Raw genomic sequence first — 13,211 nt, forward strand, 5'->3', positions numbered from 1 at the left:
TAAAAATACCCTCAGAATAAAGATTTTACTAGAGTAAGATGTAATAGATAATATCAGCAACTAATTGTACAAATTCATTGTAATGTAATTGTTATCTTGTGAGATAATTTGTCATATGAGCCGTTCAAAGCAGAAGTGGTGTAAGTCAAGTATTGGTAATGAAGGTTAAAGTAAACATTCTGTAAAATACAGCACAAAGTAGCAATTAATATTCAATTTATTTAAACTATTAGTAGTCAGTGGATAGCAACGGGGACAATAATTGCTACTTTGTGCTATATTTTACAGGATTTTTACTTTAAAGCTCATTACCCAATTTTGACTTACACCACTTTTGCTCTGAACGGCTCATATGTTTGAAGTTATATCTCGAGCGGCATAGAGAAGTTTGACACATCTTAAAAATATAATAAAAGTGGATTAGTGAAGAACAAATCACGGGAGAAACAGAGAGAGAAGAAGGATACAACCTGTTACATTTTTACCTAGAAAATTAACTCCCAACAATGGATGCATTTTGCGGAATAATCATTGGTAGATATTTCTAAACATACATAAAGAAGGTTACTTTTGAAAATTGATTCAAATCTTACAAAATCCATCGAAATGTCTTCTTTAGTAGATATGGAGACGACACAGTCGCACACAGGTGTGAATATTGCAACAGAAACAAATGAATTCCGAGTGAGAAGCAGGGATAAATGTTGTACATCTGAAAAACTGATTAACTCAAACAATACTATTTGAATTGCTGATTATGTTGTTTCTAAGATGAAGCTTAATAATAATAATAATAATAATAATAATAATAATAATAATAATAATAATAATAATAATAATAATAATATGTTACTTGGTCACCCCTGGTTAGATAGTGCATGCTAGCTCAATTCTAATGAGGATATTTCTTCATAATAATATAAAGCCATGAGTCAACCGAAAAAATATCGCATGACTGACACCGGCTCACACAAACAAAGCAAAGAAAATATGAAGTTTGATATTTAGAACATTGGTAGAACTATGTGCGATATAATGAACATGTCGAAAAGCAAATATAGTAGTGGTAATAGAGGTACCTTTATTGTGCCTGGCAGAATTAAGATCAAAAGGCCTTCCCTTCCACTCAATGTGGGAAATGAATAAACATAATACTTACCAATTCAAATAAAGACACCCATAGTGATAAAAATGACATCAAACAGGATGAGATTATCGATATTGATGTTCTAGAAATTTTAGGAATAGAGGCCTATTTCATAAGAACTTCATTTTAAATAAAAGAGTACATCTACATATTCTACTATGTTTCTCAACCTTCTGTTGCCATATTATTATTAATGTTTCAACACATAAATCAGCCGAAGTAAGCCAAGCTCTCGACACAGTGTTTTCAGTATCGCTCTTTAGGTAGAACTATTAATACCAGGAATAAATAATTACTGTAATAGCATCAATTATCAACCTGATATATGTTTACTTTCATAATTCACATCATGCATTACTCTAATATTGTGCTAAATTGAACAATCAAAATGTTATTACGGAAACGAAGTTTTGCAAATAATAAGAATTTCAAACTAATTTCTAATTTTCCTTCTTTTCAGACCTGACGAAGTAGTGGCACCTCCGTGGCTATGTCTGGCTGTCTGGCTATTGACTGGCAGTGTCTGTATTGACTGGCAGTCTGGCTATTGACTGGCTGTCTGGCTATTGACTGGCTGCGTCTGGCTATTGACTGGCTGCGTCTGGCTATTGACTGGCTGCGTCTGGCTATTGACTGGTTGCGTCTGGCTATTGACTGGCTGCGTCTGGCTATTGACTGGTTGCGTCTGGCTACTGACTGGCTGCATCTGGCTACTGACTGGCTGCGTCTGGCTTCTGACTGGCTGCGTCTGGCTACTGACTGGCTGCGTCTGGCTATTGACTGGCTGCGTCTGGCTATTGACTGGCTGAGTCTGGCTATTGACTGGCTGCGTCTGGCTATTGACTGGCTGCGTCTGGCTACTGACTGGCTGCGTCTGGCTACTGACTGGCTGTCTGGCTATTGACTGGCTGAGTCTGGCTATTGACTGGCTGCGACTGGCTATTGACTGGCTGTATCTGGCTACTGACTGGCTGCGTCTGGCTACTGACTGGCTGCGTCTGGCTACTGACTGGCTGCGTCTGGCTACTGACTGGCTGCGTCTGGCTTCTGACTGGCTGCGTCCGGCTACTGACTGGCTGCGCCTGGCTACTGACTGGCTGCGTCTGGGTATTGACTGGCTGTCTGGCTATTGACTGGCTGTTTGGCTATTGACTGGCTGCGTCTGGCTATTGACTGGCTGCGTCTGGCTATTGACTGGATGCGTCTGGCTGTCTGGCTATTGACTGGCTGCGTCTGGCTATTGAATGGCTGCGTCTGGCTATTGACTAGCTGTCTGGCTATTCACTGGCTGCGTCTGGCTATTGACTAGCTGTCTGGCTATTCACTGGCTGCGTCTGGCTATTGGCTGGCTGCGTCAGGCTGTCTGGCTACTGACTGGCTCTCTGGCTATTCACTGGCTGTCTGGCTATTGACTGGCTGTCTGGCTATTGACTGGCTGCGTCTGGCTATTGACTGGCTGTATCTGGCTACTGACTGGCTGCGTCTGGCTACTGACTGGCTGCGTCTGGCTACTGACTGGCTGCGTCTGGCTACTGACTGGCTGCGTCTGGCTTCTGACTGGCTGCGTCCGGCTACTGACTGGCTGCGCCTGGCTACTGACTGGCTGCGTCTGGGTATTGACTGGCTGTCTGGCTATTGACTGGCTGTTTGGCTATTGACTGGCTGCGTCTGGCTATTGACTGGCTGCGTCTGGCTATTGACTGGATGCGTCTGGCTGTCTGGCTATTGACTGGCTGCGTCTGGCTATTGAATGGCTGCGTCTGGCTATTGACTAGCTGTCTGGCTATTCACTGGCTGCGTCTGGCTATTGACTAGCTGTCTGGCTATTCACTGGCTGCGTCTGGCTATTGGCTGGCTGCGTCAGGCTGTCTGGCTACTGACTGGCTCTCTGGCTATTCACTGGCTGTCTGGCTATTGACTGGCTGTCTGGCTATTGACTGGCTGCGTCTGGCTATTGACTGGCTGCGTCTGGCTATTGACTGGCTGCGTCTGGCTATTGACTGGCTGAGTCTGGCTATTGACTGGCTGAGTCTGGCTATTGACTGGCTGCGTCGGGCTATTGACTGGCTGAGTCTGGCTATTGACTGGCTGAGTCTGCCTATTGACTGGCTGTCTGGCTATTGACTGGCTGCGTCTGGCTACTGACTGGCTGCGTCTGGCTATTGACTGGCTGCGTCTGCCTATTGACTGGCTGTCTGGCTATTGACTGGCTGTCTGGCAATTGACTGGCAGCGTCTGGCTGTCTGGCTACTGACTGGATGTCTGGCTATTGACTGGCTGCGTCTGGCTACTGACTGGTTGCGTCTGGCTATTGACTGGCTGCGTCTAGCTGTCTGGCTATTGACTGGCTGCGTCTGGCTATTGACTGGCTGCGTCGGGCTGTCTGGCTACTGACGGCTGCGTCTGGCTACTGACTGGCTGCGTCTGGGTATTGACTGGCTGTCTGGCTATTGACTGGCTGCGTCTGGCTATTGACTGGCTGTCTGGCTATTGACTGGCTGTCTGGCTATTGACTGGCTGCGTCTGGCTATTGACTGGCTGCGTCTGGCTACTGACTGGCTGTCTGGCTATTGACTGGCTGCGTCTGGCTATTGACTAGCTGTCTGGCTATTGACTGGCTGTCTGGCTATTGACTGGCTGCGTCTGGCTGTCTGGCTACTGACTGGCTGTCTGGCTATTGACTGGCTGCGTCTGGCTGTCTGGCTATTGACTGGCTGCGTCTGGCTATTGACTGGCTGAGTCTGGCTATTGACTGGCTGCGTCTGGCTATTGACTGGCTGCGTCTGGCTATTGACTGGCTGAGTCTGGCTATTGACTGGCTGAGTCTGGCTATTGACTGGCTGCGTCTGGCTATTGACTGGCTGAGTCTGGCTATTGACTGGCTGAGTCTGGCTGTCTGGCTACTGACTGGCTGTCTGGCTATTGACTGGCTGCGTCTGGCTACTGACTGGCTGCGTCTGGCTATTGACTGGCTGCGTCTGGCTATTGACTGGCTGTCTGGCTATTGACTGGCTGCGTCTGGCTGTCTGGATATTGACTGGCTGCGTCTGGCTACTGACTGGTTGCGTCTGGCTATTGACTGGCTGCGCCTGGCTGTCTGGCTATTGACTGGCTGCGTCTGGCTATTGACTGGCTGTCTGGCTATTGACTGGCTGCGCCTGGCTGTCTGGCTATTGACTGGCTGCGTCTGGCTATTGACTGGCTGTCTGGCTATTGACTGGCTGCGTCTGCCTGTCTGGCTACTGACTGGCTGCGTCTGGCTACTGACTGGCTGCGTCTGGCTATTGACTGGCTGTCTGGTTATTGACTGGCTGCGTCTGGCTATTGACTGGCTGTCTGGTTATTGACTGGCTGTCTGGCTATTGGCTGGCTGTCTGGCTATTGACTGGCTGCGTCTGGCTACTGACAGGCTGCGTCTGGCTATTGACTGGCTGCGTCTGGCTATTGACTGGCTGTCTGGCTATTGACTGGCTACGTCTGGCTGTCTGGCTACTGACTGGCTGTCTGGCTATTGACTAGCTGCGTCTGGCTACTGACTGGCTGCGTCTGGCTACTGACTGGCTGCGTCTGGCTATCGACTGGCTGTCTGGCTATTGACTGGCTGCGTCTGGCTGTCTGGCTACTGACTGGCTGTCTGGCTACTGACTGGTTGCGTCTGGCTATTGACTGGCTGTCTGGCTATTGATTGGCTGCGTCTGGCTATTGACTGGCTGTCTGGCTATTGACTGGCTGTCTGGCTATTGACTGGCTGCGTCTGGCTATTGACTGGCTGCGTCTGGCTATTGACTGGCTGTCTGGCTACTGACTGGCTGTCTGGCTGCTGACTGGCTGTCTGGCTACTGACTGGCTGCGTCTGGCTATTGAATGGCTGCGTCTGGCCACTGACTGGCTGCGTCTGGCTACTGACTGGCTGAGTCTGGCTATTGACTGACTGGCTGTCTGGCTACTGACTGGCTGCATCTGGCTACTGACTGGCTGCATCTGGCTTCTGACTGGCTGCATCTGGCTACTGACTGGCTGCGTCTGGCTACTGACTGGCTGCGTCTGGCTACTGACTGGCTGTCTGGCTATTGACTGGTTGTCTGTCTGGCTACTGACTGGCTATGGCTGTTCAGGTAACCATTCTGACGACGGGAAGGCTACTCTTGGAGCATGACGGATCCTGTGTTTTGTTCTTTCCAGCCCAGCATACCACCTGGAGCTTTGGATAAGTAAATAACTCATTCTGTCGGTTTATATTCCTTCGGTCTCTTATGTTGAAATTGCAAAATAGATTAGCTTTCTCATTCACTCTTCTCTGGCTAGCATACAATGGTTAAATAACTGCTTTCACACTTTTTTAGTCAAGGGACATGATGCATGGCAACCATGGCAGAGCTACACCATTCAACGATGGACCATTGCAGCCCCTTATGACCGAGGGGCAGTTAGGTGTGCAGTCGAGGAATGTGGTGCATGTAAACCAAGAAAGGAAGGACTACACAATTCAACGATGGAACGTTGCAGCTGGACAGAAATTCAGTCAATTGAATGCAATGGTTCGGTATGTTTTGCTTATTAATTTTCACTTACTGGTACTCAAAATGCTCTTCTGCTGTGTTCAAATACTTTCCTTAGTAACCTGAAGAGCGATACTAAACTTGTTGTCTCTCCAAAGCTTGTTTTGCAACGGCAAGTCCTTGATATACTAATCTTAGTGTTGCATTGTCTTTGCTACTTCTACTATCCCACTTAGGCTATCTATTTTCTTGTTCATAGTAGGAGGTACATTCCATACGTACTGATATACATTTATAACAGATTTACCTTAATGATGAAAGTACTGAATTATTTAACATGTGGGGTATATACTTATATCTTTATGTTATTATTGATATACAGTATCTGTTACATTACGAATGGAGTTATTATATTAATTTTAATGACATTTATTATTGTTATTATATCTTATTCAACATTTGGTCATGTGCCAGCAACTCACCTCTGTACTTCGTACAGTAATGACTAGGGATCGTACTTTGTCCCACAAGACTACAAGATTAAGTATTACAGGAGTTTTTAAGTGGACGACGCACGTGCCTCTAGCAAGAGAGGTACTTTATGAGTGATTACTTGTGCGACTCCTGCTTGGTCTAGTTGGGCAGAACAAAACATGGATCACTTTAAAAATTGCAGTAACATTTACAATTTAAATTGTTTACTTCATGTACACTAGGAGATGCTATTTTCACTATTATAAAGAATGCAGGCCTACATTGATCAAACGTTATTTACACTATTATGTACAGTGGTATATTGCAATGCAAGGTATTTTGTTTCATAATACTATAACCTACTTATTTTGTGAATAGTGTAGAATAGTGTAAGTATGTTTGATCATTGTAAGCCTACATTCTTTATAATAATGGAGATAGTAAAAATATCGTATTCTAGTGCACACAGTGTAAAGTGCTGTCAAATATTGACTACTTTAAAAGTCAAGTGACAAAAATTCCGTTTTTCGTCTCTAGAATATGATCTTTCTTCAAATATTACTTTTGCAGAGAATATCTTTTTTATTATTTTAATATAACAATTTTCCTTCATTATGTTAATCATTCCTTTGGTCCAAATTATCTTATTTAACTATAAATATTTTTAAAAAGGATTAATTAGTCTAACTTTTGTCTCACTGTGATGAATATGTGTACAGTACTTATCACTTCAGACATGTATATGTTAATGTGTACAACTAGTACTTCAGGTTGGTTGCATGCTTAATGTTTCCTCTCCCTGCAAGAACGCACCAGGCAGAAGTTGAATGTTATACACACACAAGAACAAGTGCGGTATTCAAGTTGTGAAGCAAGTACGACGACTTCAAGAGAGGTAAAAATAACGTATAGTCTACCAAAGCTGAATTTCGAACGAGCATCATATTTATATGAGGTGACCTTTAACCCCTTCAGGCCTGATGTACATTATAGTGTACATTGTTTCTTCTTTCTTTTTTGGAATGTCTTCGATACTTTTAAATATTTTGAAAAATTCAATGTGATAGAAATGGAGATTATTATTTTTTAAACATTTCTATACCTGAATTAAAAATAAAATTTAAAATTTTGGGGCCCCAGAGGTCAAAATTGTCCCTAAATTTTGATTTTCTGTGAAGATTTGATTTGGGAGTTTTGGATCCCCAGAAACATTGTGAGACCAGTTTTTTTTTTTTAATGTAAATTCAGGACTGACTGAAGGGGTTAAGGTGGTGCTCAACTTAGGTTACGAAAAATTTCTGTACACAAAGTATAACGAAGTCTAATAAAATGTGTTTCGCGAGAAAAAATATGAAGCTATAAAGATACTGAATTTTAAACATAACGCTTAATCCAATGAAGGGTTAAATCTGAATACTTTTCATATGTAAATAAAAATTTAAATTATTAAACTAATTGGAGAAGCATGTTTTTCAGCTTCGCTATTAAAAAATCCTTTCCCCGATAACCCATGGAGGGCCAAGGCCAATCAGACCACTGCTGTCATTATCAGAATTGGACGATCATTCAACCAGTATAGGGATTTTGTGAAGACGATGATCCACCCAGCCATTAAAGCCGGGTTGCAAAACTGGATTTCACTTCTTGTTGTACTTCTTCAAATTCATCACAATGCTGAGTGAGCACCGATCCCATACTCTGGCAAAAATGTTCTTAGAAAAATTTCTTTCCTCATGAAGAAGAATGCTTTTTCCATAAGGTAAGTCTGGGCATAACATGTTAGCCAATGCAGATATGTCGCTTTACTTCAGTATTTTACTTACAATTAAAAACTGCCAAAATTGCTAGATATTAATACTAATCTGGTAAGCTACCAACCAGTGCTTTGTGCAACTGAATTTATGTACAGTAGCCTATAAAATACAATGTTTCTACTTCTGATCGAACTTCTGTTCCGAGGTATTGTTTTCATTTCAATGTCTTGCACCTTATTTGCATTAAAGGGACACTGAACAAAAAAAAAATATATATATATTTTTTCATGTGTTGTAGATAATAGGGAGTTGATGACAGCACTAAAAACCGCAACTCAAAATATCAAATGGTTTTCAATATATGAGTGAAGGAATTTTGTCCACCACTGCTGCTGATGTCATCCGTAGCATGCACTCTGTAAGCTCTAACGTGAATGTAATGACAATGGAAGTTGTAGAGTTGGTGGATAACAGAATGTAAAGGATGAATAACCTACGCTGTGATGATTTATTGACCTGCCTTGGGATGCGGGTGGCCTTGCAATGTCTGCTAATCCCCAAAACTTCAGTCACAAGGTCGCATTCGGTAAGTTTCTGGTATACAGTCTACACATTGAAAAGAATGTGATAGTCATCATTTTCCAGGAAGTAATGATTACAGCCTCCAAACTTTTGAGTCATGCTAAAAACATATTATGTTGCTGGAAATTGAACTTTATAAAGTTGTTTAAAATTAACAAATTAATATTCAAATCATGGTGGGCCATATGTGACCCACAGGCCGTAGTTTGGGTGGCCCTGGTCTACAGGAAGAATAACTCTAGATGGTAAAACAGTGAAAGTGTTAACAATTCCAAAGCACACAACTCCAATTGTTCAGTCTCTTCACGTTTATGGCTTTAGGCCTTGGAAAAATTTCATTTGGAAGTTCTGTGATAGTCTTTTGTTACTTGGCACGAATATTATATTGCATCAGAGAGATTATGTGATAAAAATTGCAGTCCTTAACACATAATCAGTTTTCATCTCCCAGATATGTAGAAATCCTGAACAGACGGAAAAACTATTTTGGGCAACTACTAAATGTACATAGGCTAAATAGAAATGGTCAGGACAAAATTGAAATACAAACTGCTGAGCCATTTATACCCGAACCCACAATTTCTGAAGTCGAAGTTGTGATAGAAAATCTGAAAAAGTACAAGTCTCCAGGTATCGATCAAATTCCAGCAGAATTAATACAAGAGGGTGGAAGTGCATTATATAGCGAAATTTATAAACTTCTACTTGCTTTTTGGGAAAAGGAAATTATACCAGAACAATGGAAGGAGTCCGTAATTGTACCTATTTTTAAGAAGGGGGACAAGACTAACTGTGGTAACTTTCGAGGAATATCACTTTTGCTGACGTAGTACAAAATTTTGTCCAACATTCTTTTGAGAAGATTAACTCCGTACATAAATGAAATTATTGGGGCTCATCAGTGCAGTTTTAGGCATAATAGATCACCTATTGATCAGATTGTATTAGACAGATATTGGAGAAAAAATGGAAGTATAAGGGTACAGCACATCAGTTATTCATAGATTACAAAAAGGCATATGACTCAATTAAGAGAGAAGTTTTATACAATATTCTTATTGAATTTGGTATTCCCAAGAAACTAGTTCGATTAATTAAAATGTTTCTCAGTGAAATGTACAGCAGAGTCTGTATAGGTCAATTTCTGTCAAATGTTTTCCAATTCACTGTGGGCTAAAGCAAGGAGATGCATTATCACCTTTACTTTTTAACTTTGCTTTAGAGTATGCCATTAGGAAAGTCCAGGATAACAGAGAGGGTTTGGAATTGAACGGGTTACATCAGCTGCTTGTCTATGCAGATGACGTGAATATATTAGGAGAAAATCCACAAACAATTTGGGAAAACATGGAAATTTTACTTGAAACAAGTAAAGCGATAGATTTGGAAATAAATCCCAAAAAGGCAAAGTATATGATAATGTTTCGTGACCAGAATATTGTACGAAATGGAACTATAAAAATTAGAAATTTATCTTTCGAAGAGGTGGAAAAATTCAAATATCTTGGAGCAACAGTAACAAATATAAATGACACTCGGGAGGAAATTAAACACAGAATAAATATGGGAAATGCCTGTTATTATTCGGTTGAGAAGCTTTTGTCATATAGTCTGCTGTCAAAATATCTGAAAGTTAGAATTTATAAAACAGTTATATTACCGGTCGTTCTGTATGGACTCTCACTTTGAGAGAGGAACAAAGATTAAGGGTGTTTGAGAATAAAGTGCTTAGGAAAATATCTGGGGCTAAGAGGGATGAAGTTACAGGAGAATGGAGAAAGTTACACAATGCAGAACTGCACCCATTGTATTCTTCACCTGACATAATTAGGAACATTAAATCCAGACATTTGAGATGGACAGGGCATGTAGCACATATGGGCGAACCCAGAAATGCATAGAGAGTGTTAGTTGGAAGACCGGAGAGAAAAAGAACTTTGGGAAGGCCAAGACGTAGATGGGAGGATAATATTAAAATGGATTTGAGGGAGATGGGATATGATGGTAGAGTCTGGTACCTTGGCAACAAATCTGATAAAACCGTCACTCCTGTAGAATTCTGTTTTCACCTTGATGTACTGAACTGCTCTTCTAAGGCTGACTGAGAGAAACTTACTTTTTTTAAATGTTCGTGGTGCAAAGTTCCACTGTGTTTTGAACATTTTTACAAACATTTCCACTACTGTGATCAGTATAGTGAGGAATTTCAGGCATGCTTACATTTCCTTATCATTTTTTCATAGACTGTTCTATAATCAATTTCATGGATTTTTTTATTGGGTTATTTAACAACGCTGTATCAACTACGAGGTTATTTAGCGTCAATGGAATTGGTGATAGCGAGATGATATTCGGCAAGATGAGGCTGAGGATTGCCAAAGATTACCTGACATTTACCTTATGGTTTGGGAAAACTTTGGAAAAAAACCCAACCAGGTAATCAGCTCAAGCATGGATATTATGTATCTGATGTCATTTTCATAACTTATATTATTTAAGGAGATTTTGACAGTACGGTATGCAGCTACATGAGATTTATTGTCTGACATGTCTAGCACACATCACTGTTTGCATTACCTGTTATAGGGTTTGATGGAAGATTTTTAAAGAGTCATATCTCGAAAACTAGGCTTTCTCCGGATGTAGAAATTAATAGGGAAGTTTCTTGTTTCAAATGGAACATATGGAGGAAAAATTGTTGTGAAAATTAATTATCACTTGGTGACCTTACCTTGTAAGAAGGAGAGAGATTCAAGTACAGAGATCCCTAATAAACACCCTGTTGTCTCAAACTTTATTGTAGAAAATGGTATGTAGTTACGAGAATGTATTATTTGGGTGACAAGTGTTCAGTTGATGTTAGATCAGACCTGAGAGAGGTAGGTTACTGTAGAAAAATTGCTGTCCTATTTGTAAGTTACCAATGCAAAACCGTCGTAAGTACACACTTTGGTCTCAAGGATTATTATTATTATTATTATTATTATTATTATTATTATTACTACTACTACTACTACTACTACATAGATGTTTCGGTTTCACAATTAGGTCTAAACTGGTATTTAGTTACCTTACTTTCCAGTGGACACTGAAATTGCGTTTACAGAAGAGTAAGTTAGGTACAAACAATGAGCTGTTTGATATTGGTTGTCAGACTAATAACTTGAAAGAAACAGTACAGAAAATATAAAGGGAGCAGATTTTTGTAAATCACTGGTAGCATATGAACAGATCAAGGTCTCTGGCAGTTTTTTAAGAACAAAAATAATTAATCAACTTTATAGGTTCTATAGAATGACCTACTAGTAGTTAATTTGCAATTTTTATTTAAAAACTGTTTTTAATTGTTACATAGGAGCTTTGTAACTGAGCAACTCAATGACTTTCATATTTTAAATTTTGTTATGTATGTTCAGTTGTATGTGTATTGTCCATCTGTAAAACACAAAAGAAGTAAATTAAAATCATCAGTATCAGTTGCAGAAGACACGGCCCTGCAGTATATATTGACCACACCCCAACTCTGGCTACTAGCAACAGGCATCTATAATGAACACCGATCAAAATGCCCCGCATTTCTCATGAAAAACAAAAACTGAATAGAGTACAGTGGACTATAGTGGACTTTATGTTGTCAGCAAACAGCTGGATACATTAAGAAGATTCAGTTGTATTTCCTCTTGTTTCAAGAGCAAAGAATATTATGGATTAACAAAGCTATTAGAGTCGCGAAATAAAGTAGTATTTTAATCACACAAACATAAAGCATACAATATATATCATATGCGACTTAAAGGATCATTAGATGGCATCCAGCAGCAATTTTTTTCCTATTCATGTTACATGTTTGACCAATGAATGAGCAGGCAGTATAAGCAGTCATCAGATGCGTGGTGTCATAGTATTGTTTTGTTTTTCGATTATATTATCCAATGATGTAATAGCCAAATGAAGCTTGAATAAATCCTTATTGTTTTCGAACATCTTATTATATTATTAGTATTATTACTAGAATGATTTTAAAAATTGTTTACAAAAACATTCAGCAACATTTTCCTGTTAGTAAACTATTGATATACAGTGAGTTCAAAAAGGGCAGAGAAATATATTCATATATAGCCTTAGACACCATTAAAGTCTATCCAGGCAGCCTCGAAATTTATCATACTTCTCTATTATCAAATGCACATTCTACTAGTCCATTATAAGAGACTCACCCTCTTTCTTGGCTGCTTCCGATTTCTGGTCCATTCCTGACTGAGCTGTTGATGTTGTAGCACCTGTAGTCCCAGAAGAAGAGGTGGTTGCTCCAACCGCACCTGCACATTTAAGACAAAGGTGACTACATGTTCTTAAATAGTGTAAGCTCAACTCAAAATCTGTTTCCATGATAGAAAACAAATTTAAAGAATAGTGACAATGTGGAACAATGCCAAGTCACAAGACATGCTTACCATGTTCAGCCAGAAGTAACGAATGCTAAGAGCACACACAATAATATTTTTCAAAGTGTTAAATATACTTTCAGATAGAATTAACAGTCGTACCAGATGCAGGCGGTATTTGCACTGGTGGAGGCTGACTCATATCTGGATAAACCATTCCTCCTTCCGGCCAAGATGGTGGCTGAGGTGCTGGTGGAACGTAGTCCTGCAACACACGATCCTAGAGACATGAATCTAGAAATACGTCCCTCGTCCTTCTAGACTCAACACAGCAGCAAATAGACAGTGATAACTCACCTTGGAAGCAGAC

The 13,211-nt window shown here is 40.5% G+C and overlaps 1 protein-coding gene across 3 annotated transcripts in view; it reads right to left on the reverse strand.

The window, feature by feature from the left end:
• LOC138694345 (serine/arginine repetitive matrix protein 2-like) overlaps window positions 1-13,211 on the reverse strand; it is a 139,620-nt gene that overhangs the window by 85,707 nt on the left and 40,702 nt on the right. For 2 of the 3 annotated variants that reach the window (XM_069817972.1, XM_069817971.1), the window contains 2 exons: window positions 13,004-13,121; window positions 12,674-12,775 (listed from right to left, as the gene is read on the reverse strand). In XM_069817972.1, coding sequence (XP_069674073.1) covers window positions 12,674-12,775; window positions 13,004-13,121 — 220 coding nt within the window. The remainder of the gene's footprint in view (window positions 1-12,673; window positions 12,776-13,003; window positions 13,122-13,211) is intronic. The other variant, XM_069817974.1, reaches the window with a different exon arrangement.

Source organism: Periplaneta americana, chromosome 2 (genome assembly GCF_040183065.1).
Source record: "Periplaneta americana isolate PAMFEO1 chromosome 2, P.americana_PAMFEO1_priV1, whole genome shotgun sequence".
Taxonomy (NCBI): domain Eukaryota; kingdom Metazoa; phylum Arthropoda; class Insecta; order Blattodea; family Blattidae; genus Periplaneta; species Periplaneta americana.